Raw genomic sequence first — 27,398 nt, 5'->3', positions numbered from 1 at the left:
GCAAGAAATGTTAACACACTGAACTTTACACTATGACAAGAGCTGCCAGGTAATGCTGTCAGATTGCCTTTGAAGTCAAACAAAAAAAACGGGAAAGGGGAAATTCCACAATACTCTCACCAGCACCTTTCCATCCACAAGCAAAAGGCAGCAGACCTGAAGGCTGAAGGTAAATAAAAAGTTTCCTGTTTTTCATAGTCATGGCCTAATGCAAGCACAGATACCTTGATGAGGTCAGAAAGGCACCAGCCACACAATTACTGAAATCAACTAAAAAAATAATCTGATGTGCCTTTGGGCTTGTTCTATTTATACAAAAGGTGTTAGCCAGATCTAATGAAAATCATGACGAGAATTAGCATTTTCAGTCACCTATGCAAATGTTAAGATCCCTAGCGCATCCTTGTCAGCACTGTTTGGCCTCAATTACTGTCTGTCCAGGGAAAACACTTGGAATACAACCTTTCAGGAACAAGCTGATAAATGGAGACATCATGAGTTTACCCACAGTAACTCCCTCATGAAGGAACCTCATGAATGAAGAAGCAACTTTTGAACCATAGCACTGTATGATCCAAGTTCAGTTTAACACTGGAAACAGCAATCTCACATTTTGTGAGAGATACAGGTACATCCTGTACCACAGTTAATGCATAATTGTTGACTCCCTATATGCTACCCTCTCCTCTTTCTAATATGCAGATATTTTAAAAGCAACCAGTACATTGTACCAGTGTCTGTGTGCACTTTTAAGTGACTGAAGAATAATGCAGCCACAGAGGACAGTCACTCCTCCTGCCATAGATATTCTTTGTCTTAGCTAAGAATTGCTCTGAAACAAAATTTTGAAAACTTCTTTTTGCATACTGTACTCCAAATGTGCTGTACTTTTATTTTTTCCTCTCTACAAAGGATAAGGCCTGTTAGAATTTTGCAGCTTTAAGGAATGCAAGCTTAGGAATCTCCATTTTTTTCTTATTACTAGCCACAAAGGCACTACCCTTGGACTTATTTATAAACTCCATTATAAAGCATTCCTTTACCCACTCAGAGTCAGAAAGAATTCCCCCCAAACTACAAGAAACTTTTTGGTTTACTGGGTAACACAATGCATTTCATTAACACAATGATTTTTCCTCCCCTCTCTACTCATTTCAGCTGCATTTAAAACCAGACCATAGTAAGTGCACAAAAGCAAAAAGGTACAGATTTCATTATCTAAAAACAAAATCACCTCATCTGGTGGATATATACTACTAAAACTACCGAATTGCCTGGCGGAACAAAAACAAAGCCACACTAAAGCAGGCTAAAAAAGTGAACAGTTTGCCAGCAGTGTCCATCCCGAGGTCATAACTAACAGACCTCCTCTTACGACACCTCCGTGGTACCCAGGGATCAGGGAAACAGCTTTAGGCCTTTTCAAATCCTTAGCTGGTACCTCAGCTTTAAAGGAAACAGTGGTGTTCACCTACAGCAGAGGCAGAAAGGCAGCCTTGCAATGCCCTTGCCATGTAAAGATGTTGCTTTTCACCAACTCCACTGGATTCCAGCTCTCCGATTTCCAAAGACACCAGGCAATATAGAACTTCTATTTCATATATAAATTAAAATTAAATAACCATTCTCCTTCAAAATGTCCCAATGTTATTTGTTTTTTACATTCTCAAGCCATTTACTGTTTCTAATGCAAAAGGATAATCAGAGAAGAAAACTAGTCCAAGACTCACAGTAAAAGGTCAATTCTCCTCACTAACTGCTATTTCCACACCTATTCTGCCACTGCTGCTCTGCCCAACTCATGGCAATGCTTTCCGAGCTGCCTTCTAATGCTGGGAGTAAAATAGCACCAACACTCGTGTGCTTTCACCTAAGCCATGCTCTCCTGCCTGGGCAGCAACAGCCTTGCAGAGCAATTAAAAAGCTATGGTAAACAGTACAAAGTGGAGAGCTGAAAGGAAGAAAAAGCAATACATGGGAGAAAGAAGCAAAAGATAAAAAATACAATAAAATGGGGGAGGCGGGGCAGATGAGTGGTGTACAAGTTGTTCATGTGATGCTTCTGGAGGTTACTTAATATCAGCATACAGCAGAAGAGCAAGAACAACAGTGAAGTTTTCTAGGTTAATAGTTTCCTTAATATTCCCACAGGATTTTTTGCTACTCTAAACATAGCTCAGAGGAAAAAATAAGATCCAAGTAGATCATCATCAGGGGCAGGTTCAAGAAAAAATTCTTTCAACCTCCCTCAAGCTGCTTTCTCTCTTGGAGCTGAAAAATATCCAGAGTTCTTACGCAGTATTAATTACGCTGACACATTTAAATTTGGAATGTGCAATCCCAACAACGCAGGCAGTCTGAAGACAAAAGAGAAGCTTTCAGTCACTTAAAAAATAGTTTTAGTGGAGTTATATTCATTGATTTACATTTGGAGTTAATTTTTAAATGCCTATTACAATCACCTAGCAGAAATACCTTTCATTGCACGCTTGCTTTCAGTACAAGAGTCTACCAATTAAGTTGTCCTAAGCCCTTTAGTGTACTTAAGAGTTTAGAGCACTTCAAAAATTTAGCAGAAAATCTGTTCCTGAAGGTCAGAATCTTGAGTTAATGTTTTTATTTGCACTGTGCTATTTACCTTCCCTTACTGCATGGAAGCTACTTTGAGCTTGTGAGGTCTTGTCAGGTAAAATTCAGTGCCAAAGAAGAGACTTTCCACTTTTATTATTATCTGCACATTATACTTGTTTCCAACACTTACAGAAGGGAAATGACAACTAGGCACAACAGGAAACAACCTGAGCCATCAGCAGGAAACAGAATCTCTTGTTTTGACTACTAAGGTAAGAAAAGATAAATAGTGGAAAATTTAGGGATCTTAACAAAGGTGGACATTTGACAAGTTGTCCTCATCACTGTTTTTATATAGCCAAGCCACCTGTCAGAGTAGCTTCATTATCTTAAACAAAAAGGATCTCACCAAGGAAGAAAACAAGAAATAGTTTCACTTGATACTATATTTGATATATAGACATAATTGGGGACTTCTTGTATTTTGCTTTTTTAAGTATTGTCAGAGCAACAACCCACAACTGTAAGACAACAAACAGAAGTTCGGAGGGACAGAAGAGTGTTTATTTGCTTGTTCTTATGCGGGTTACCAGCTGAAGCTAAGCATAGAGTGGAGCAGAAGTTCCTATTAAAGGCTGCATGAGTTCCCACTGTAAACAAGTTTCTTTAGTCTAAATTCAGCACAATGTTGTGGTGCTGGTACCAGCCTGATGCAATTTTTAAGAAGCATCAACTGTTAAGCTCTATTTTTATTTTTAATATATTTGGTTATGTGTATTTATCATTAAGATATTAAACTTCTTTGAAACTGAAACCAAATCCCTTGTAGCTTTAACACAAGTGCAACAAACGTTTACTGTTTTTGCTAGGCTTCTGTTCTGTGCTTACTGCACATTGCAGCTACAAATATTTATGCAGCGCATATTTCTGCGACAGTTCCCACTATCGGTTATTGATAGACAAAGCCTATCTGTAAGCTATGCTATTTCCACATGCTTTCACCTCCTTTCACTGAAAATTCTTGCTTAGCAGCTGTTCTGGTCGCTTTTAAAGTAACTGGTGATGAAAGTCAAATATCCTCATACTTTAAAAATGATGTTTTTAAGGAGAAGGAGAGAAGCAGCCTCACACCAGCTCTGCTCAGCCACCAGGTATCACTAACCATGTCAACAACAAAATCCAAGCCTGCTTCGTGTTTATGTCTGACAAGCCAGATTAAAAACTTTGTGTTTTTAAAGTTGCTTCATAAACCAGTAGAAAGATAATGATTATCGAGTCTCATTATTTGCACATGAAAGGTAGAGCAGAGAAGTTACAGTAATGTGTTGCCAGACTTCACTGGAACAAACAGCTGCATTTTACTTATCTTCAGATATCAAAGCACTTGAATGGGACAAAGATTACTTGGCTTGACAAGCTTTCGTAGACCCCTCCAGCTCAAAACCAGAGATGTTTCTGAAGAAAATCATGAAAGGATTTAATTTAAGCCTAGCAGCAATTCTTATTATACTAGTACAAAATTTACCACCATTCTCTGATATTGTCAAAGCTAAAACAAGATGCTTTGCCTCCCTTCCAAATACAGTGGAGCTGCACATTTTCAAAGGCTAGAAGCAGACATGTTGTTCCTCCCAGGAACCAGAGGCTTCATGGCAGTGTTAAGCTGCTTTAAAATGTGCTGTGGTCCTGCCCATGCCATGCTAGCTCCTCACTCAAACAACTCGTTTTCTGCCAAAGAACAGGCTCAGGGAGCTCAGCCACTGGGTCACACTACTGCCAGGGCAGAGGACACAGGGCAGCAGCCCTGGGACAGTCTGACCAACAGCACAGCCACATCTCCACTGCGCCCGTGAGTTACACCAAGTGTCACGAGAGTTTCTTCTCCGCCCTCCAACCATCTTTATACAGGAGCAGATAAACTGAAGACCTCGAGCCACCTCCTCTACACCCTTTATTTTATTCCCTCAGACTCATGAAGAGTCTGAAGACCAAATGCAGAACAAATGAAGACCACCGTGAAAATCTGCTTAGCTCAGACAAAAGCAAGATCAGAAGCAGTTCAGTATTTTCCCTCAGTAGGTGCTGCAACCTGCTTTATTCTTTAATATATCAGATGCCTTTGACAAGAGCAGTAAAATTACATTGTTCTTGTTGGAAAATACATTTTGAGTAATTGTAGTCAATGCCTGTGCTGTAAAATGAACAGGAAGGTTACTGAAGAACCAAAAAGATGTGAAAGACTTCAACAAACTTTTCCAACTCTACCCACTTTAGAAGAGCAGAGAGTTAAAGGTTTTAGGTAGCTGGAAATAGTTGCTGCCTCAAAGCCAGTTTTTCTGTTTAACACATGTGGTTAGACAGCCAACAACCATTCCTAGGGATTATCTGCTCGAAGTAGGAAAGACAATAAAACAACCCACCATCGGTTTTTCAGTCAGATCTGGGCATGATTCCCATTAGCACATTTTTATTTTAAAACTGAGTGTGATTGCTTTGATTTTATAATAAAAGAAAGCTAAGGACAGATGTTGGTACTTAGAGTTGAACAAAACTTTGCCAGGTAAATAAATGGTAGAGTTATAAACTGCTTCTGAACATGCAGAAATATGTTTCATGGCACAGCAGTTTAAATACATTAGTCACTGCATGCAATTGAAGAAAAACAGCATCTTCCAATCTTTAAATTAAAACAAGACAAATCCAAAACCCAAACAGGTAATGCACATTTTTCCCTGTTGATTTTGGATCAAGCTCTAAGTGAGAACTGATGGTAGACAGCAGCTCTAACCACTCAAGGAAGAAAACAACAATTGGTGTTCAGTACTGGTTTAATGTTACAGTAACAGACTATTAAAAAAATATAGCTACAAAAGAAAAGACACTTATAGTAAGTTTCTGAAGATGCTACTTGATGGCTTTTTACACACAATCAGTTTTCCAGACTGCAAAACACAAGACAATACAGGTATCAGAAGTCATCGGCCTTCTCCAACTTCCAGCCCGGTTAATTAACAGCTGCAGTTCATTTGTGACATTTACTAAATTATAATGTAAAGCCCTGCTCCAGTTAGCTGTGGGGTGTGTTTTAGGACTGTTTGCTGTTAGAATGCTCTACAGCTTGTTCATATTTTTTTTGCCTTTTATGCTCCTGCAAGAAGTGTAATATTTGAAAAAGCTAACATGAGATACAGATTCAGCACCTGAGACTTCAGCGCTTCACTTGTCTCCTACTTGGAAGGCACTTATCATGAAACCACTTAAACCTTTAGAAAGCTTTAAAATTATTTGTATTGTTGGAAAGATTGGGAATTTGATTTAGAATTTGCTTTAGGATTGATAAAGTGCCCCCGCATTTATTAATTTATTGTCATTTTATAATAACAATACTTTATAAAAACAATTTTATTGTTATTGTTATTTATAGAATCAGAACAGACCTCCTGTTGTGATGGGAACAAAACAAAAAGGCTTCTCGAAAGAGTTTATTTGACCTCAGTCTGGTCTGGGATCAAGATGAGACCCAACAGCCTGTGCACCACCTCTGTCACCTCCTTTGCAACTTGAGCTATAGTAGATTTTGTAACTGCCCATCCAAACTCTATAAACCCCTAGGAGTGGTAGGAAGTGTAGGTCTGGTCATCATCAGCCTTCATCACTTCTCCCAGAATCAGAATCATTAGTCTGGATTTAGAGTGGTATGCTCAGCTTGAATTAAGATCCAAATATTACTCTGTTCGCTATGCATTTCAGCATCTTGGTCCTAGATATACCACTTTTCCTTGGAAAAAAGCACTGCACAGAGTGCTTACAGAGTGATCAGCACGTTCATTCTTCAACACTTCTCTGAGTTTCTGAACTTTCTAGGTCGAACACACCATAGCAGGTAAACCAAGCAAAAGAAGAGAAATCATGAAGTCTCTCTTACCTGGTAGATCTCCACTTACACCTTTATACCCCACTTGCTAAGTTTAAGGAGTTGTATCAGGCAGATTTACAATGGAGACATTACAATTCAGCTATTTATTCCATTCTATTTAAGAGCCTCCAATACAGCTTGGTTTGAACATGTGCTCTGCCTCTGTGTGACAGGTATTAAAGCAAGATTAGATAATAATTTCATTCCATTTAATCATACAAGAAACACTACATACAGTACATAACACTAACTCCTTTCAGGTTTTCTGTTCTGTGTTTCTGCTTGAATTTACAGTTTACCCTTAAATATTTTCGCAGTATGCAAGAGATTGTCTCAAGTGCTGTAGTTTAAATCAGACACAGAACAAATAGTACTAAAAAATGATGACCAACTGTATCATCAGATAAGCTCTTCCTTTATGCAGGTCTTGGATGGAGTACAAGAGTTCAGCTGTCATGGAGCAAGTCCAACGCATCCATGATTTCATGTGTTAGAAATTCTAAAAGTTCTTTGGGACATCCATCCCTTCCACAGCAGCAGGCACCTTCTATAGCGAGTTCTGTATATCTGACATCAGTTACAGCTGAGTGAACAAATTCTCAAGCTCAAAGCATCGGCTGATATAAATCACTACTGTACTAACAAAGTCAAAAGAGCCACATCAGTTTACAACACAGGACATGACCCATACTTGCAGCCTGGGAAAGCAAGTCAAAAGAAAACTGCCTTTTCTTTTTACAGCCTGGTTCCCTAATTAGGATTTTTGTCTGCACTGTAATTTGGTGTTGGGAAAAAAAAAGGCAGAAAAGAGCACCACATACTTTCAGTAGACAAATCACTATGAGCTATAAAAACTTGCTATAGCTGAATTTACTCAAACATAACCCCCAAATGTCCTGGACTCTTCAAGACCCCAAAAACCATGAAGAGTAATTGTTGCAAGCACACTGGGAACAACAATTCAAGTTCTTACTAAAATGACTGGCTAAGAAGCACTGACATCAATGGCCTGGGAACAGCTACTGTGATCCTGAAAAATCTGGGGCTCAGAAGACTTGAACAAAAAAGGAGAAAGTAGAATAAAGTCATCCCACACCTGGACACCAACCTGGCATGAACAATCCAAGCAATGAGCACACAGTTTGCCACTGGTGACAAGTGAGGGAAAGGCTTTTGAACTGAAAAAGTGCAGTACTAAGCTCAGATGAAAAACATCTAGGCAAACAAAAGCAAATTGTTGCTTGATTATTGTGCAAAGAGTAAGTTATCTATTTTGTCACTCTGGGAACAAACAGGCTGTTTTAACATGATTGTATCATTCAGTCGAAAAGAGAAAGGATATCCCAGCTATAAACTGAGAAAACAAATGACTAATCATGCAGTTGATAAACAGTTTGCATTGCTAGAAAAAAAAAAAAAGACCTGTACTTCCACTATTCAGTCCTTTCATGTCTGCATACTTCTGCCTGGTTCCCTCAAACAAGACTGTGAGAACAACCTCTGGCAGCCACCTTACAGGACTACTCCCACTGAGGAGCAGTGATCCCTGATCCAAAAGCCTAGAGAGACCACGCTCTGCAGTCTCCTTCAAAGTCACAGCAGAAGACTGCTCTCATATTTTACTAGCATCCCTGTCACCTTAATTTCCTGCCTCTGAAGTCAGAGTTCAGGATGTGAGCTGAAGCATTGCAGGCACACCACATTCCCCTGAATGGCACAATGATTTCTTGGACCTAGTCATCTTGTTCTCTCATGCAGGTATCCAACAGAAGGACCAGCATTGCTCTGTCACCCCAGCCTGAAGCCAGGGAAAACAGTGGGGGAGCAAAGGAAAAAGATAAACAAGATTTCAGTAACTCCTACTATTCTTTAAGGGAACAATTTCTAAAGGCTTCATCAAAGCAAAGGAAATGGACTTGGGACCATTCACAAGTATCAATCTCAAATGTTAACCTCAGGAGTCCCTTATGAAAGGTACCACTAAGCAAAGGAATGGGCCAGAATTTACTGTTCTTTTCAGCTTTATAGAGAGAGAATGTGTGCTGGGGAAGTTTTCAGGCTTTCCCACGCGTGAGGAGGCAATGGCCTGTCTTCCCTCTTACAGGAGCTTTCTTACTTGTCAGCATGATTCTTCTCACTGAGCAAGAGGTAAAAGAAAAGCTTTTTAAAAAGGAAATAATGCCCTTTTCCATTAAGGTTAAAAATTATAAACCTTCACAACTAGCATGCTTCTCCTATTGAAGAAATGGAGGGAGTGCTTTTTCTGTTTGTAGTCAACAGTTCTCTCATTTTCCTACTTCTGTGACTGGCATTTTGGTGGCAACCCCCTCCCAGTGCAGAATTAGGGATACTCAGTGGTTTCAGCAGTCTGTTTGAAGCAGAGCAAGGACAACTGCATTTTGAATAGGATTGATGCAGAGACATGAATAAACTTGAACTGAAGTAGGCATGATAGGGGATTTCTTATGACTTGAACCACCATAAACACCAGCCCTAACAGGCATCGTAGGAAGAAGACTTCATAGAATTTGTAATCCACGTTTGCATTTTCTGCACAAGAATGGAGAGCAAGTCCTCCGCCACAGACATATCCACTCACTTGATAGACACACCACCAAAGCAAACTGCTGTAGAATCTCTTCTCAATTGCCTCCTTGAGCACTTAACAGATCTAAAAGAAGGTGGCAAACAACATGCTCTGAACGGACAAGAGCCACACAGCCCTGGATGTACCTGAGGACACCGAATCGAACGACACACTACCCCAGCTCATACCTGTGAAAAGGCTGGAGCCTCCTTCTACATCCTTACAGGGCACAGCAAGAGCCCATGCCAAAAAAGCTACATGACTGTTTAAAGTCTTAGATTAAGTCTTTTTTCTGAATCTGCTGCTGACAAGACTTTAATTCCAAATTCCATGTGCTGTAAATCACTGCATGACTGAAAAAAATTGTGGAGGAAGTGTTAACATAGTGTTAGGTTCCCCTGGGACTTAGGGAGCTGTGTGGAAGACACCTCATTATAAAACCAATCCTCACCTGAAGCAACTGCCAAACATGGTCTTTAAGGAGAACAACACACAGCCACTTAAACCTGATGTCACCTTGACATTTGGGCAATTCTGCCCAAGGTTTGCTTGCTGAATCAAAATGTGAACAATCAGCATTCTTTAATGTTAGGAGGGGAAAATCATCATTTGTCTGTTTGCTAGGTCAACATAGTCAAACAAGATGTCATTTATGACTTTTTTTTTTCCTTTCGTAACTTCATATCTATGTGGGTTCCCATACTACACAGGCATGAATCATTTGGGTATGACACTGACTATCAAGATGGATAGATAAGATTTCTAAATGTGAAGCAGCAGTTCTAAGATCCCCTCCCTCCTCACAGCTCCCTCAAAAAAGTGGAATAGTGCACTTGGCATGCTCAAGTGATGACATGGTACCAGTGGTACACTCTCTTGGGAAAATATAGGGCCCCGTGGTGATTCTCAGCATGTTATTCTTTAAACACCTTACAGGTAGCAATGCAGTCCCTCTACCTGCCCTAAAGCCATGCCATTCCTGCAAGTTGCAATGAAGTGCCTGAGAGGAGAAGCAAGATGGCTCCTAGGCCCCTCTTACATCATTTCAGCCTTTATACTGGTGCCACAAATCCACTCTTCACATTGCCCCTGCACACTTGGAGGCACTGAAATGAAATTGAATCTTACCTTGTCTTTGTATAAAAACCCTGAGCAGTGGATGAGCACTTGAAACAGCCTTGAAGAAGTTGTCATCATTATTAATAGGGAGAAGGTCTCCGTGCACATCAGCATATCCGATCATCACTTCCAGATTGGCTATGTGATGAATGTGAAGAATTAGTTTGTAGAAGTCTTCAAACTTTCCTGGCTTGTAGCGATCCAGAGAGAACCTTCTGAACTCTGCCCCAAACTGCAAGAGAAAGCAAACAGAGCATCAGCAGATGTGTCAACACAGGCCAGTGCTGTAGCTTGGCATTCAAACATGGTATACATCACCTCTCTCTTTTCATAGAATCTGAGAACCACAGAATCAATTAGGTTGGAAAAGATCTCTGAGATCATTGAATCCAATCTCTATATATTCCAACATATTCCATGGTGAATATACTCACATGTTGGTGCTTATAAGTCTACAAATTGTCCTCACATTGGAACATAAACATGGCTACCAAGACACCGCTCCGCTTGACAATAGATATGCTCAAGTGTTCCATCTTAGAAGAAATCACATTTTTAAAACATTAATTTTTCATTAAATCCTCTAGAGAATAACTGCATTTATAGCATTTAACTTTGAAGGTCCATCATTCATTATCATAATCTCAGGCATCCACAGAACCACGCTTCCCCAAAGCAGAAGTATTCACTCTACTGATTTCAAAAAGAACTTATTCAGTTATACAAACAACCTTATAAAAGTTCTTTGCACATTTCCCATCAATACCACTGTGATCCCAATGAAAAGACCTTTAAAGAAACATGCTATGTGAGCACACAGCTTGTTATTAGAAAATACACTCACTCTACATGACACTGAATTTCCCAGTAGTCCATACAGGAGGAGGAAAGTTAGTTTTCATGGCTTTATTTTTTCTATCACTCCATCAGTTTTTATTTTTAAGGTTTTACAGATCATGAAGTGCTTGTCAAAAACAAAACCAAAAAAGGTGGGTGGGGAGTGGAGGTTGTGTGATTTGCCACAAGACAATTGAAAATGTTATAAATCCATGAAGCTGTTTAAAACAAGTTACAAAGTGATTGCAGAGAAGATTTCAATTTACCTTATTTCTGATATTAGAAACAAAGTATGCTATTAGAACAGGAGAGGAAAAATTTGATTCTATAATGAAGGAAATTAAGAGAATGAAAAAGGGCATCTAATTAAACTAAAGAGCTTAAATCATCTTTCTGGTATACTTCATTTAATAACTCAGATTGTATAGTATTAGTATACTACTGTTCATCAACTGAACCTCTAAAACCATCCTAACTCACTCTTGAAAGCATGGAACCACAGCCACGCATGCAAGTACAAGTACAGATCTCATGGAAGTTCTCGTTTGCAAAGTCAGTCAATACCAGGGCTAGAAACCGAAGACACAAACCTAATAAGGACACAAAGAAAAAGAAGGAAAAAAAGAAATAAAAAAAAGGAGAATCTTCTCTAGATAAATTCCTCATCACAATGAAGAATGACTTGCTTAGAGGTGCTCAGCTGTTAAATCAACTATACATGCAAGCCACTCTTTTGATGAGACTAACAAAAGTATGAATCATCACTATAATAATTTTCAAGCCAAAAAGAGAAAAAGCAAAAAAAACCACGACAGCCTTACTGGCTTTGGGCACAAGCATGTTCTCAAATTACTTCCGCAGTTATGAAAATCCCACTCTTCAGCATCAAAGCCTAGTTGTGATCATCTGAAAGCTTGTTTAGTCAAATTATGCTGCTTGTTTGCAATATTAACTGCTAGTTCCAGTTTGGATTTCAGAATGCCCATCCAAATGCACAAAAGGCAAACAAACCACAGCTGGTTCCAATGGGGAAAAACAGTCCTCCTTTGTCCTCCACCCCTCACCCCTCTCCAGAGAAATCCAAGTGGCAACTTACTTCCATTGACACATTTCAAACTAAAAAAAAATTAGGTCTTTTTATTTAGGTTTTCTTTTTCCTTGATTCAAGCAAGAAACAACCATTTTCCAGTGACAAGTTTATCTACATGGCAAACTAAGGGGGCAGGAACAAGGTTTTTGTAGGCTTTGTTTAGAGCTGCATCTCCTACTCTGCACACTTGAGCAGGAACCTGGGATTCCTTGGGATTCCTTTAGCCAAAATGCCAGAGCATTCAGATGCCAATTCCAGGAAACGTTTACTGGACAACTTGTTTAGGGCCATTAGCACACACTGTACTTGCAAGGATGTGGCTGCTGTGTAGTCTCACCCCAGTACAACACCCATCCTACACAGCCCCCTCGGACACCCGCCTTGCACGGTCTGCTGGGGGAACACATCGGTGTTCTGCCCAATACAAGAGCCCAGGCAGAGGCTCTGCGAAGGGACAGCATATCCAATGGGAAAGTGACATGGAAAAAAAAGAGAGGAAAGAAGGATGGTTACTTGCACGCTGGTATGACCCGAAGCTCAGCTTAAGTTGCCACATAAGAGCAAGAGAGGTGGCAAAAGGGCCAGGCCTCCCAGCCTAAGCCCCATGGGCATGCTGGACATGAGTGATCCAGTAGTGACTGGATCAGTGGAGCGTGACATGTGGGAATGCAACTGCAGAGCTGGAGAGCTGTGGTCTGACACGAATGCTGTACAGTCAAATTAACTTGTTCACATGTTCAACCTTAGGAAAGCCCAAAAGACAATTTCATTTGCCTAGGAATAGGACAACAGCAAAAAAACACATGAGATTTCACCTGTACTTTTTGCATGACAGTCTTTCAAGGCAAAAGAGCTAGAAGGTGATTCTGTAAAGGACTAGGAGGAGGGAAGAGTCTCTTCAAAAGAGATTTAAGAAGATAATGAGGATGGCTTTTCTTTTTGTTTGAAGTTAGTATTACTGTAGTAATAGTCTAGCTGATTAATTCCCTCTGTGCATATACGCAGGCAGCAACCATTGTCAGTGGGTCTTTCAGAAGAGGGGAAAAAAATGCTTCAGCTCATTCATCATCCCTAATGAGGCTGATAGAAAGTATCGCAGTAATAATAGGTTTTGCAGCACCACACAGCTTGGAGACCAAGTGCTCTGCATTGTATTCAGCCAGGATTTCAAGATAACATCCACCACGTATCTTACAGAAACTAGAAAATCTGAGGGCTTTGCACAAATAGCCAAGATTACTAATCTGCTTCTCTGAACTACAAAGTTCATCTTTAGTGTATCTCTTCACAGAAAGATACACAGGGGCTAGTGCCTGCCAGCAAAGTCTCTGCCAGCACAATACTGAATTACACTGTTTGATAAGCTAACAGTTTTAACAAGCAAATTAGTTTTCCAGAATGAAGTAAATTATTCAGAGCTATTTAACTAATGCAAATGCTGCACCTAGTATTGCAGAAGTCAGAGGACGAGAGAGAACATAGATAACTTAAAAGAATTTCATCTGACAGAATTAATCATGGCTGAAAAAAAAAAAAGCTGGAAAGAACAGTACGTTTTGTTTCACAAAAATAACCTCTGTCCCAAGATCTTCAAAGAATCGGCCAACCACTATACTTGCTGTCTGCAGTTTGATGACAAAAAACAAAATACAATACATGAGGCAGAAATCCTGAGAAAAAACAGATGCCAAGTTAACAAAAAAGAAGTGTTCAGATAAAAGTACTCTTAAACAAGAAGGTCAGAGCTAACTGATAAAACTTGCGAAAAGCACGAAAAGCAATCAACTGCTTTTTTCTTTTTTTTTTTTTTTTTCTGGCGAAGGGGTATGAGAGGTCAGAGGAGACGAGGAAGTAGGATTTTGAGGTTTGTTTACTTAGAGAGCTGTTATTTTGTAAAATGAAAGAGTTATTTTGAAGCAAAAGAGATCAAGCTTTTTTTTTTTTTTTTAAATTTTAAGTTTCAAGAAGTTTCCAGGGCCAAAAATGAATCCCTATGTTTATGAAGTGCCATCCCTCCAGTTTATTGGTGGCTTTGAAATCAGGCTATTGTAATAAGAAGACATCAAAGAGCAACATTTAGCAATAAACTTGAATTATGTGAGCCACCTTGTTCTCTCATGAAGTAAAAAATTAAAACCAGAAAGAAAAACAAACACTTTTATCCTTGCATAGACTATAATTTCTGCTTACCTGTGAGATTTTCAAAACTGGGAAGACCTAATCAGTGATGCTTTATCATAAAGAAGAAGAAGCAAAGGGCAAGAAAGAGGAGGGAAGACAATGTAAATGGTTTTGAAGTCACCTGGGACTTCAGAGTTCTCATGTCATGTTTATGTCTGTTTATCTGTTCCCTTTTTCTCCCCCAGTTATGTCTCCCTCAGCTCACTCAGCACTCTCTTGCTCTCCTCCCAGTTTCACAGTGGTTGTCACTATGGCAAGACACCACCAAACATGGAGATGTTCTTTGCAACAAGTTCTTTCTTCAACCACTTGCCCCAAAGCAGCTCCGCTTCATCCCAGTGATCAAGCTGGTAGAAAGTGTGGGATTTCATATTCTGCTGTTCCATGCTCACATCTTGCTAACTCTTCCAAGACAGTCAAAAGAGCAAGACACTCTCTCTTCTATTTGCCCTTCATAGAATCAACATCATAGACATAATTTCACTACCTTCTCCTCCAAACTTTTCTCCTGATTGGTATCATGCCATACTCCTACTCTTCTTCCTTCTATTCCCTCCTTTCAACCCCCCATTAAAATACAGCCAGGTTTTAGTACCTTAAAAATCTTAACATAGTTTCTCTTCCCAAAGAAACCAGTAGTTCCCCTTCTTTTTCGCGCTTCTTGGACACAATGCTTCCCATCTCTGCTTTTTGTTTGAAGAACAACCTTTGTAACTGCTTCAACCCTCTCCAGCAGTCTGTAAGGCTCAGTTCATGACAATACTTTTCTTTCTTCTGCATCTACTTGGAAGAGAAATTCAGCTTCTTTCTCTGTCCCCATCATCCTCAGTTCAACTTCTGTTCATGAGATGCACCTCCTATTCAACCCTATACAGATTCTCTTCACACAGCTACCAGCTCAAGGGCAATTTAAAGACAAGATGATCCTTTCCCCTGCCTCACCTACCTTAATTCATGATTATTGGGAACTAGACCACTACACTGCCTTCTCCAGCATCTCTAACTCCAGTGCTCCCTTTCATTCAGGTAATTGCATGTATTTACGTGTTAATTACCCAGATCTTTTCTGCCCAATATCTTAAATCCATGGACACCATGCAGCTACTCATCTGCACAGCTGGACTGCTGCCCTTTACTTTACCCTAGCTTTCCTAAACACTGTCTTGCCTCACTATCATGTGGTAACCTGTGAAAATAGCTATCCATAAAAGCAATTTTATCAGCCTCTTCATTGGAACCCATAATTCCTTTCTTTGCCACCCCTGCTCCAGTAGCTCCTCTCCTATCAGGTCACCCACGCAGCTGCCTTCTCTCTACCATCTCTCTCAGTACTGCCTCCAAGCAGCACACTGCTAGCCTTTGTCACTGCCTCACCTCTTGATATTTAAACCTCCACTGCTGTTCTCCTTCAAGAAAGAGTCATTAGCAGCAAAGCAAAGCCTTTAAAATAAATAACAAGTGCAAAGTCCACCTTTCCAAAAGAAAATATCTTCTTTTTTTATTCCAGTCCCCAACACCTCTGGGAAGAAACCAAAGTCTGTTTACAAATGATGTAGACCAAGATGGTCCTGCATTTTCAAGAGAAGACCAAGCATCACACACTCCTTCACACCACAGAGCTTAAGCACAAATACAGCACAGGACATCCATGGCATGTCACCATCAGGACAAGGGAAGAAGGAAGATTTGTCACCTTGCCAAAGAGACAAAGGACCACTGAATCAGGTCTGGTTAACACTGCCAACAGCAGATAAATCTGTGAGCCTAACTTTCCGCAGAAAGGTAGCTCTGCCCAACAATAGGTCTCTAGCAAAATCAAAACACTTCTAGAACATTTACTAAGAGATATCTAAATGGATACAAGAAACTTATAACCAGTAAAGGCTTTGGCTGGTTTGCAAACTCATGTAAGGCCCTTTTAGTTTCCTCCAGAGGTTCCCCCATGAGCTCAGGGCCAACAACAGCTGCAGAGAAGTAATTTGATGCACATGCACGCACACCCCTGGCCAGACCTGAAGGGGGACTGGGAACAGCTGTGCACGACAGAAGCAGGAGGGATGGCCCAAGGCTGGGTGGCCCTGGGGCTGGTGCACCACACCCCATCCCAGACATTTCTGCCTGAATTAATTGCAGGAATTTCCAATGGGAACAGGACTACCTGGGAGATTTTGCCTTCACCTAGAGGGAGGAAATGTTTCCAAAGGCACATTTCATTTTTTAACTTCTGGCCTCCATTGTAAAGGTAGTTAGGTCAAGCAATCAATCCTTGGAAAACCTTTCTTGGTTACTAAAAGCTCAGATTGAGTGCACGCAGTCTGCTACAAAGGGAATGATAAGGGACTACAGAGGAAAGCACCATTAATTGCACCTCTGAAGAACTCCTTGGAGGTGGCTAGTCCTGGAGCCTGTCAGACAGAGCCTCCACAGGTATTTTAATCTCACACAGGAGACATTCCTTTCTGACTTGGCTGTAAACAACATTTAATTTTCTGAGGTGCTCTTCAAAGCTGAAAGGTCTGTTGTTCAGTGTCCTTTAAGACTGTTTCAATGTGGCGAGACTAAATTTCAGAAGACTACTCATGTAAGACAGACAGGCTGGACAAAGTTTTAAGCCGATCAGAAATTCCCAAGTATCTAGACGGAAAATTATTACAAACAGGTGAGAAGCTGGAGGAAAGATCAAGAACAGGAGAGTATGGGAGGTACTGAAACACAAGGCAGCAGCCCTAGCCCTTCTGGTCAATGCATCACAGGGACAATGGTAACCATATAGTTAGCACAGCTAGAACCCAAGACCGTAATAGTATACTAACTTTGGGAATGTTATAGGAGAAACTACCATCTTTCCATAACAAGGCAGACCTGAGACTACATACAACCTGAGCACCAGACCATATCCTTCTCTACACCACGCTCTATGACACCAGGCAGCTCAAAGCACATGTTCTAGCCTTCCCTGGATCTCCTGCAGACACAACTGCTCATATAATGTCTGAGTACAGGTCCGAGAAGATACTTACACTGTGCTGGTGCTTACTGCAGCTGTCACCTCAACAGAACTATCGCAAAATGACTTGCCTGTGCAACACCTTCCAGCTGAAAGGTTTGGCCTCTCCTCTGTGAGGGGCAGCAAGCACACAAAGGGCCCACTGTTGTGGCTCAGCTGCTGCATGGTAACTTGTAAAGCTGTGGTCACTTTCTTTAATGTCACCTAATCACTTAAAGGTAGAATTAAGTTTACTAGGTATGACCACTTCAGAAAGTCATCCTCCTATGAAAAACAAAGATTTGTAATAACAGATGAAATAGGATTTTAGTAGGTGCTATTTAGCACATCAGAATAAGTGCAATACCTGCCGTGAGAAGCCCAGCAAACTGGGAGGGAAAGGAACAGAGGCAACACTCCTTAAGAGATTGTTTACAGTCTCTTCCCCTTGACACGTTTTGCAACAACCCAAACCATCTCAAGTTGCTATTATCGTGGTACACTGTCTTCATCTGCGAGGGGGAAGCACTGCGGTTTTCTGAGTCCATGCCACATTTGGTTTGCATATAATCAAATATGTTTTGAAGCTCAAAAGCAGAAGTTAAATCAGCTGGTTACAGGGCTTTTCACTACGCTTATTTTAGTTTTATTCTAGGTATGACATGTATGACCTTAACTTGAAAGAATAAGTACTGCTTAAAAACCTAAAGTGGACTTAAAGTCTGTTTTAACACCTTGTAGGTTAAAAGGAGTGCTGCTTTTTGCTCTATTTTGAAGTGTGCTACACATGGAAAACTTTTCTTAAAATTTCAGAAGGCCTGTAAGGCTTCAGGGTTAGGGTGAAATCCAAGTACAAAAGGCTGGAAGACACTATTTGTAGACCTCTCTCACTTAGTTAACACCAGACAGTGTAGAACCAGACATTTAAAATCTCTTCACAGGGGACTGTTAAAAGTAAGTTTGCTTTTACTGCTATTGCTACAGTTATAACACTGCTTGATGTTCTGCTTTATACCTTTCAAATACACTGAAAGTGCGTACATACACTGTAATAGCTGAACAGTCACGTGGACATGCAGTATCAGCAACTTTTGGAGGAGGAAAAAAAAACACAAAGGGATGCAAAAGGCTTAAACCAGCAATCTTTATGTAATGGCACAGGTACACTTCTTCTAAGAAGAGGCGACAACAAGTGAGCAGGACAAACCACCCGCAAGCTGTTTGGATGTTACATCTATCCATCATCTGGGCATGCTTGCTGAAGCACTGACTTCTACACTCGCCTCAGACCAAAGGATATTCTTTCAGCTGCTAGTGACTTTGTAAGAGCATGGAGCACAGCTGATCCCAAACATGTTCTCTGAATTTGAAAACCATAACTGTATCACGTCTATTCAGGACACATCAAAAATGATTGAATACTTATTAAAAATCCATTTGCGACATCCATCTGAACACCAACATTTACAGGAACAAAGTCAAAACAGGATGGGAGAAGAGAGTAAAAAAAATATGGTTATAGTTAACTGGTTCTATTTATTTTAATGGGCTTGTTTATAGTAGTAGGATGTTAGTCACGTTACTGTTAATTTGTAAATCAGTTTGTAAAAAACATGACACTATTAATGAGGCAGAAATGTCACAGTCAGCACGTGAATCAGGTAGCTGCGCATTTATAATCCTCAGCCATTATCAAAAGTTCCATTGTCTAAGAGGGTTCAGCAACAACAAAGGGGTTTTTTTCCAAAGGACTATTTTTTGGGGAACCATGAGTACATTTACCCCTTTTGAAAACATGAAAATTAATTCTTACTTGTATATACAGTTGGCAGGAATTTAAATAGTAGTAGCAGAAAAATTGTGCTCTGTTGCTTTTTAAGCCAGAAACACTGTCAGTTTCAAAGTGAAAAAAAAACACAACAAAACAACCCATGTTTTCACTAACAATTCAAAAGGTTACCATTTAAAGGCCCGACGCAATCTCATATCTCTGCTATTCCAGAATATCTAAGTGACTAAAAAGACATACATATTTGGGCTGACAGCTACCTTCTCTGTTTGAAAAACTGTGTATGCAATTCAAGGGGGCAAAAAAAATTAAATCCCCTTTCACTCAGTGCAAGATGAAAGAAGATTGGCTACATGGAGTTATAATTAAAGAGAAGTCTCACCATTAATGTAGGAATTCCTATTTTAGAAGTATTTGTTCTTCCGTAAGCTTATACTTACAGGCAAAGAAGCCTGCAACCTCTCTGTAAAGCTAAAGAGAGAAAATGAAAAATAGGTTAAGAACCCCTGCCTGTGGCCATGAGATCCCAAACAAAACAAACAAAAAAAGCCCCACACATTGCAGGCACTGGAGCTCTTGGTAAAAGGGAAAAAAGAGAAAGAAAGGGTCATCTGGAAAACTTTTTCAGAGATTAGAGACATTTTCTTCAGAGGGGACAGATACTTCACGTGTCACTCGACAGAGGAAAAGAGCCAGTGAGTACTAGACACATGAGAATACACAGTTGTTTTAAGCCAGTAAGATAATGCGTTTTCAGATCCTGTCTAAAAGGGTTGATACATTAACCCTGAGCTACAGAGACAACACCTAGATAAGAACTGAGCTTCTAATTTATTCTGTCATGAAACACGGGAGAGGAGGGCTGAGGTGTAACTACAATTCAATTAATATTTTCCTGTGACATGTGCCAATTTCTAAGTAAGTTTCTCTTTACCCTTCCACTTTCCTATCTAGCAATAAGCTTTAAAGTGTTTTCATTTTAAGACCAGTTCTCAAAGGAGGAGATAGAGGAAGGGAGAAAGCAGGGAGCCTGACAGAAGAGGACTTCTTAAAGCAGAAGACTATAGCAATTTCCATCATTGACATGTCTGAAAACAGAGGTGCACACAGATGGCAGATGCTGTTTTCCCCTTCAGTATTTGCTGCAATACAGTGATTCAAGAGGCTTTTGCAGCACCTTAGTCACACAAAGAAAAAACAACCTGATGTACACCAACAGGCATTACACAGTGTTACAAACCTCATCCTTTTAAAAAGACACGTAGCCAGGGAACATATCACTGCCAATGATCCCACCACATAGTCACAAGGCATTAAAAAATCCTCAGACACAAGCATCGGCAGGTGAAGCATGCTTCTGGGACACGTTCTCAGCAGGGATGATGGGTCAGGCTAGGTCCAGCGAAGGTACAGGCTGGTTCAGACCAGCTGAAATCCAATCATCCACAAAGCTCAAAGGTCTACTGGACAAGAAAAGAATACTGCCTGGAGTTTTGGGGCCTTTGACACAAGAAGGATGTTGAAAAACTGGAGTGCGTTCAGCCACCAAGATGCTCCCTTCCTCCTTCTCCTCGCTCTGCCCTGTTTTATGGTTTTTTTTGATAATCCTCTGGCACCCATCAGGAACTGTACAGTTTAAGGATAATTGGGGATTTACAGAGAAGTGTCTTACCCAGTATGATACTAAGCTCTGATAAATTCTCCCCTTCCAATAATCAAGGGAACAAAACAACTTTAAAGAACCTTCTTTTGGAGAAAAGGAACTCAGAAAAACCTGGAAAATCTTGGTCAGTTTTCACAGGAGCCATTTTTGAATTGTGACTAATGTGACACACCAGCTGGATGTGGTTTATCCTTAAGAAAGGAACCATCTGGCTATCATAACAGAGGCAGGGATATCAAAAATCCAACATTTGCACACTATCACCCATCTGACTCCCCACAACCATTTTTTCCAGAGCTCCTTTCCATCGAACTCAATCTTCAGAGGAGAAAAGCTATTTCACACCATTGTGTAAAAGCAGCACTCTCTCACAGTCAGCTCCTCCACTAAAAGGGATTCCACCTGCCCACGGACTGCCACTTCCACAGCCTTTGAAAAGCCACCAAGAATCCCTTGATCTGGAGCCAGCAGCATGCCCCAGCGCAGAGGCTGAGCTGCACCCACCTTCGCTCACCTGGCAGCCTATGCTCTCAGGCGATAGCTGCAAAAGCAGGAGTTCTCAGACTCAACTTTCAAGTTCTCAGGCAAGCCGAGACAGGCCTCATACTTACAAAACACAGGCAACTAAATGTTTAAAAAGCTGACTACATACGGCTACCAAAAGTAGCATTACTGAATCTCTTTGTTTCCCCAGCCTTAGATAGTCCAAGCAAACAAACAAAAAAAAAACCCTCAGTAAGCCATATACCTAGTTGATCACAGCAGGACAACACAGTGACCCACAGGGACAAGACAGACAGAACCATAACTGACACTATAAGATATATATTAGGAGATACCTTGCCAGGTACCATTTGCCAGAGCTTTTCACTTTGAACCACTGAACAGTAACTGTGTGAGAGGGAATCTATGAGCTTTACAAGCAAAAGACAACCATCTGTACCAACGTCTGTTTGCCAGCAACTGGCAACAGCCTGCTACACCAACAGCCTGGCTGTTACTGTGCCCAAGTCACGCTAACAGTGAAACCCCACCAGCACCAGGAAATTCAGCAGCACAGCTTCCACTGACCCACACTGCAGGTCCAGGCATCATCACTTAAGTTTCCTTCCAATACAGTATAGTTCTCTACAGTTTCTTCAGGGTCATCCATAGTGACAATCCTGAGCCACAGAAGACCTCCAGTAAGCCCCTCCCACCCATACAAACTTATTTTCCCTCCCTCCAAAAATCTGCAATCATTCCTACACTTACAACCTCCCTATATCACTCTGTGTCTATAGAGCCACATAGGATTCACTTACAGAATTCATGCAGCTGTAGAGGAAGCTACCAGCTGTTCATTATAACATTGATTTTTAATTGTTAATAGAATAAACTCAAGCTATGGCAATATTAAAGTAGATGAGAGAGGATGAACTTAAAAATTCTTATCTGTGTTTTAGTGTAAAGCTCACACACTTGTATGAGCATTCTGCAGCAGACAGAAAACAGGATCCAGAGCATTTGGGAGCCACAATGAATGTTGTGGGGGATTTACATCTTACAACCAGTACAAACTGAACCAAAACTTTCCAGCAATGAAAGCAGGATGGAACTTTCTAGGCCAGTTGAGCTCTTTCAAGTGCCAACAGGAGCTTAGGAAAGAAGGGCCTCAACATACATTTCAGGTGCCACGTTTAGAAATTATTGGAGGCTTCCTTGGACACAGGGTACTTCTCCCACTGAAGTCATCTCAGCTCTGTATGTTGCTCAAGGCCATTTGATCTGAAGGCAAACTTTACCAGCAGCATCGGACAAAAATGGGAAGCACTAAGTTCCAAACTCATCACTTCCAGCAGCAACTCAGCAGATGACTGGGGACTCCAGAACAGGGTAAAGTTATCCATACTCTTTTCAACTTATGCACTACCTACACCTTGCCTGTTGTATACGTGCAAAACACAGGCTTCCAGAGAGATTTCTCGGTGTTGCTCAAATGCTACTTATTTTTGCCTTCAGAGGTGGCAGGCAAGATTTTGCCGTGCTGATTCAACCAAGAGCGACCAGAGGCTCTTGAAGAGAGCTCAGCACGACCAACCTCAGGCACAGCCAACCATCATCTTAGGCGACTGAGCTCCGGCAGAACGCTGTTTGTGGACACGGCAGCCCTGCCGATTTCAACCCCTTCCCTAACGGCACCAGCGAGCACAAGCTGATGCCGGTGCCAGCATCCCCAGGTAACACTCGGCACAGCCGCCGCTGGGAGAAGGGCGAAGCTTCTCGCAGGTTTCTCTCTGGCTCCTCTGGCTCGGACCCCCGGCAGGACCGGCGAGGGGATCTGGTCCTTCTCCCTCCTGCTCCTCCACTCCTCTCGCCAGCGCGCTGCCGAAGCCGTCCCGGGAGCTGGCGGGAGCACCGAGGCAGCGGCAACAGAAGCGCCCCGGGCTGGGGCGGGGGCGGCACCGCCTCCGCGCCCCCCGCCGCCCCCGGGCCGAGCCCCAGCCCCCCCGGCAGGCGAGGCCAACGGCGCTCCCCGAGCTGCCCCGAAAAGTTACCGCCGGAGTCCCCGCGGCGGAACAAAAGATAGAGCGGGAGCGGCGGGCGCCGCGCCGGGGGCGGGCGGGGAAGGGTCGCGCCGCCGCCTCCCGCCGGGCAGGGGCGGCTCGCCGGGAGCGGCGATCCCGCCTCTTCGTGAGCTGCCGCCAGCCCGTCACCACTCTGCGGGCTGTGCCCGAGGCACGGCTCCGGCCGCACCGGGCGGGGAGCTGGGATACGGGATGGTACGGGGAGAGGGGGGCGGGGGTGCTCCATTCATTTTCGGGAGAGCGGCCGGGCAGGGGCGCTCCCGGCCGAGGCCGCGCCGCGCTCCGCTCCGCTCACCTTACTCTTCACTTCCACCGCGCTGCACTCCAGATACCGCAGAGTCTGAGATTTGTTGAAACTCCGGTTCATCTTCCCGGCTCCGCTGCCTCCCTTCCCGCGCCGCCGCCTCCCTCCCTGCCTCTTGCGGGCCGCGCTCCTCCGTGCTGCCCCTATGAGCCGACGGCCCCGCTCCCGCCGCGCTCCGCTCCGCTGCTCTGGGCACTTTGTTCCAAGGGGACGGGCGGCGGCGCCCGCAGCGATCCGCGCGGGGCTCGCGCGCTCCGGATCCCGACACTGCCGCGCGCGCGCCCGCCTGCGCCGGTGGCGGGCGGGGCCTCGGCCGGCCGGGACACGCCCCCGGTCACGCCCACAGCCACGCCCACCCCGGCGCGCTGCCGGACCCCGCCTACTCGGCCGCCGCGGGGCTCCCGCGCGACCCCGCCCCACGCGTGTGCGCGGCCCCGAGCGCGGCCCCGAGCGCGGCGGGGGCTGATGCGGGAATTGTTTTTCCCGGGCAGCGGAAGGTTTGGCTGCCGAGGCCGTGCGGGAAGCAGAGATCGCGTCCGCGGCAGCCGCTGCGTGCTCGGAGGTGCCCGTTGTGTGGCAACAAAGGAGACCGACGCAAACTTTCCAGACGGCGCTGATTGTTCATTAAAGAGTGTTGGGATCTGAAAAGTGCTGCCAGTCATTAATTTGAGACCACAGATCGTCAGGTTCGGGAGGAGAGTTTCCACCTCTCTGTCCTTGAAATAAACCGGCAGACTGCCTCCCTCTTCTAGCAGCTCTTATTAATTAGGTAGGTTACTAATTTGAGCAGCTCGAAGGAACTTACTTCTTTCCATCTTCTGCCAAGGACCTTTAGAATTCTAACAGACCTTTTCTCTTCAGTCAACATCTTTTAGTAACTGAGAGCCTTTGAAAGTGGTATTTTTTTCCTACACAGTCCTGCCCAAAACATCAGCCGTCATGTACAGAAACTTAGGACATGGAACAGACCTGTGCAACCAGCTTTCTGCTGCTCAACATCTTCTAGGATCGTCTGCCCACCTAAGCAAGGAGCATAAAGTTCTAACAGAAATGACAAATCACCCATCCCTTCTTCAGACCCGCTGAGCAGATGTCAATGTTAGTGATTGAATACCTGTGAATTTAGGGGCAAAATTTAGGGAATACCCATGAATTTAGGGGCAAGTAAAAGAACTGAGTTGACTTCTCATGTGACTTCAAGTGGGAAGATCAAGACATACGCCCCAGCTACAAACCAGCTCCGTCTTATTGGAAAATGGACCTGAAATGAACATTTGCCACGTGTTCTGGACTTGCACTGGGTTTGGAAGGCTTGCTGTAAGTTAAATTGGAAAAATAAAGTCTAGAGAGCCGAGAAAGGAAATGTTTGTGTGAACTTGATATTTTCCTCTTTTCATCTTAGTATGAGCTATGCAGCAGCTTTGCTTTCCTGCTGTGATGGCCAAGGCCAAGCTGTGGAGATACAGCATCCCTGGGGTGCTCAAGGGCTGAACATCGCTTTCGGGATGTTTTGATGTAAAGATGGATCTTGAAATCCAGCAGCTGAATTTGAGGGTTTAAAGGTTCAACATATTGTGCAACAAGGCCAGTTCACTGGCATGAAGTTAACCAGTAGCTGAAGGACCAGTCTAATCATGTCATCTCCAATGGGGGAAATGCTGATACTGCTCATACCACTGGGAGCATCAGAGGGACTTTAGGTAGGATGTTATTCCAGCCCACCTGTCCTCCAGCTGACCCTTGAAAAGAGACCCTGCTGCTTGCATTACCTCCTGGGTCATGAAAGTGCCCCAGGACTTATACTTCATATATGTAGTGATGTGCTTGAATTCAGAATCACAACCACAGAGAAGGAAGATCTAAATTATTTTTTTGTTTCAATTTTTTTAATATTTTTTTCTGAAAAAAAGTAAGTTCACAAGAGGTGGCAATCAACAAACAATTTTAGTCTCAATTTTAAATTTGGTACCTCATGTATTTGTGATGCTCATTTGAGAAGTACAGATTAGACTTGTTTGCTTTTATTTTGTACTTACTTCAGGGAGCACATATGCTTCATTACCATCTCTTTTATATTAATAGACTCTTCAAACTAATAATACCTACCAAGCTGCATGTAACCAGAACGAGAATTCAATGAAAATGAATAATATATATATATATTTGGGTGAGATAAAAGCCAGTAAGCCATACTGAATTAATAAAGAATAAAGATATGTTTTTTGAAGAGTAAGAGAGGGGTTTATTTACCAGCAGGGCTAAGGGGACTTCCACTCTCCCTTCCCTGTCAGTGGCAATCATTGCAGATGCTGTTCATATTTCCACCACCACATGAATATACAATCCTCTTCTTCTCATCTACCTTGTCTTTTGAAGCTAACAGGTGTTTCGAGGACACAACTTACTGTATTTGGGGAGTGGAGCTAATGTTATTTCTATTTCTTCTATCCTACAAGAATTTAAAAGGTAGATCACTGCCACTCCTTTTTTTTTTCCCACTCATAAGAGAAGCTGCTTTTCTGTGGTTTCATTCCTGCACATTTTTTCAATCTTGCATTAAACACATCACAGTAATCAAGGTGAATACACTAATATGAGGAAATATGCTCTTTATACCTACTAGCAAAGGTTATTTTCAAACTACTTCAACAAAATCTTGTTTCTGATGCTTTTTCTCAATCAATCTGCCTTTTAAAAAAAAGTCCACTGGTAAACCTGAAAAAGATACTTTAATTTCAGTTATTTTCCTTCGGGTTTTGATATATGTTGCTATGATTTCAAACAAAATGATGAGAAGACCTTTACAATGCTAGTGTTTTAGTTAAAAGAAGTCCAATTTGAGTTAAATATCCATTCTTTTGTAGATTGATATAAAGACTTTTTACCCACTCTGATCTGAGAAATGATGAGTTTCTGGAGAGCTCATTCATTAGGCCAAAATAGGGGGTCACAGTATGACAAATTGGCTGTAGAAATTGTGGTAGAAAAATATAATGTAAGTATTTATTAAATGAATAGAATATTATGTAAGTATTAAATTATGTATGATTTATCAATATTATTTATTGAATAATTTACTAAAAATGAATGCTTCTCAATCAAGTTTCACTGAAATCCAATTCAGTCCATTCTTATAAATTCTCACTTTTTATTTTCCCATTCCCAAATTAGTTGCAGGTTTAGTCCCTTTCCTCCAGAGCAGAGCTGAGGCATGATTAAGACAGCTTGAGAAAATTTCTTCTCCTCTTGCCTCCCCTTTCCATGCCCATATTCTGCTGTAATGAGCAGTGACTTCAGCCATACACCAGCAGGAACCAAAACACTGGGTGTGCTCCCAGGCTGCCCCAGCCCCAGGTTGCACCAAGCACTGCAGCCCTTACCAGCTGTTTTCCTCTTCAAACTCAGTCACAGATGGTTTTGATTTAACTGCTTTTGCTCAGCCACCTTTTAGGGCTGTTTTTTTTTCTCATCGCTTGCCAAGGGCACAGCATTCCTTTGACAATTTCTATAAATCTTCATCTGTTTTAGTAATCTGTGGTTACTTTATCCTGTTTCTGACCCACTAGAGCTTTTAAATCACTGTTTCTTCCTGGGTGCCTATCTCTCAGCCCTTCCTTGCAGCTTTGCAAGGTGCATTCGGAGCATGAGGGCACATTTGCTCTTGCCCAGGCATAAAGCCCCCTCCTGCATGCAGCACTGCACCAAATACTCTCATTTCTTACCCTAAACCAGGCAGGGATGCCACAGCCCAGGGATCCTAACAAGCCATTTAAAAAATATTCAGATAT

The 27,398-nt window shown here is 42.2% G+C and overlaps 1 protein-coding gene across 1 annotated transcript in view; it reads right to left on the bottom strand.

Moving 5' to 3' along the window:
- The window catches only part of LOC114058965 (partitioning defective 6 homolog gamma-like), a 66,504-nt gene extending 42,797 nt beyond the window's left edge, over positions 1 to 23,707 (bottom strand). Inside the window, exons 1-2 of the mRNA XM_027886887.1 lie at positions 23,602 to 23,707; positions 10,203 to 10,425 (exon numbers count right to left, since the gene is read on the bottom strand). Coding sequence (XP_027742688.1) covers positions 10,203 to 10,425; positions 23,602 to 23,673 — 295 coding nt within the window. The 5' untranslated portion in view covers positions 23,674 to 23,707. The remainder of the gene's footprint in view (positions 1 to 10,202; positions 10,426 to 23,601) is intronic.
- Positions 23,708 to 27,398: the final 3,691 nt, after the last annotated feature.

Source organism: Empidonax traillii, unplaced genomic scaffold (genome assembly GCF_003031625.1).
Source record: "Empidonax traillii isolate 1590-97213 ecotype Southwest subspecies unplaced genomic scaffold, ASM303162v1 scaffold196:size3368384, whole genome shotgun sequence".
In the NCBI taxonomy this organism is placed as follows: domain Eukaryota; kingdom Metazoa; phylum Chordata; class Aves; order Passeriformes; family Tyrannidae; genus Empidonax; species Empidonax traillii.
The sequence above is the reverse complement of the archived record's forward strand: the minus strand, read 5'-3'. Positions and strand labels throughout refer to the sequence as shown.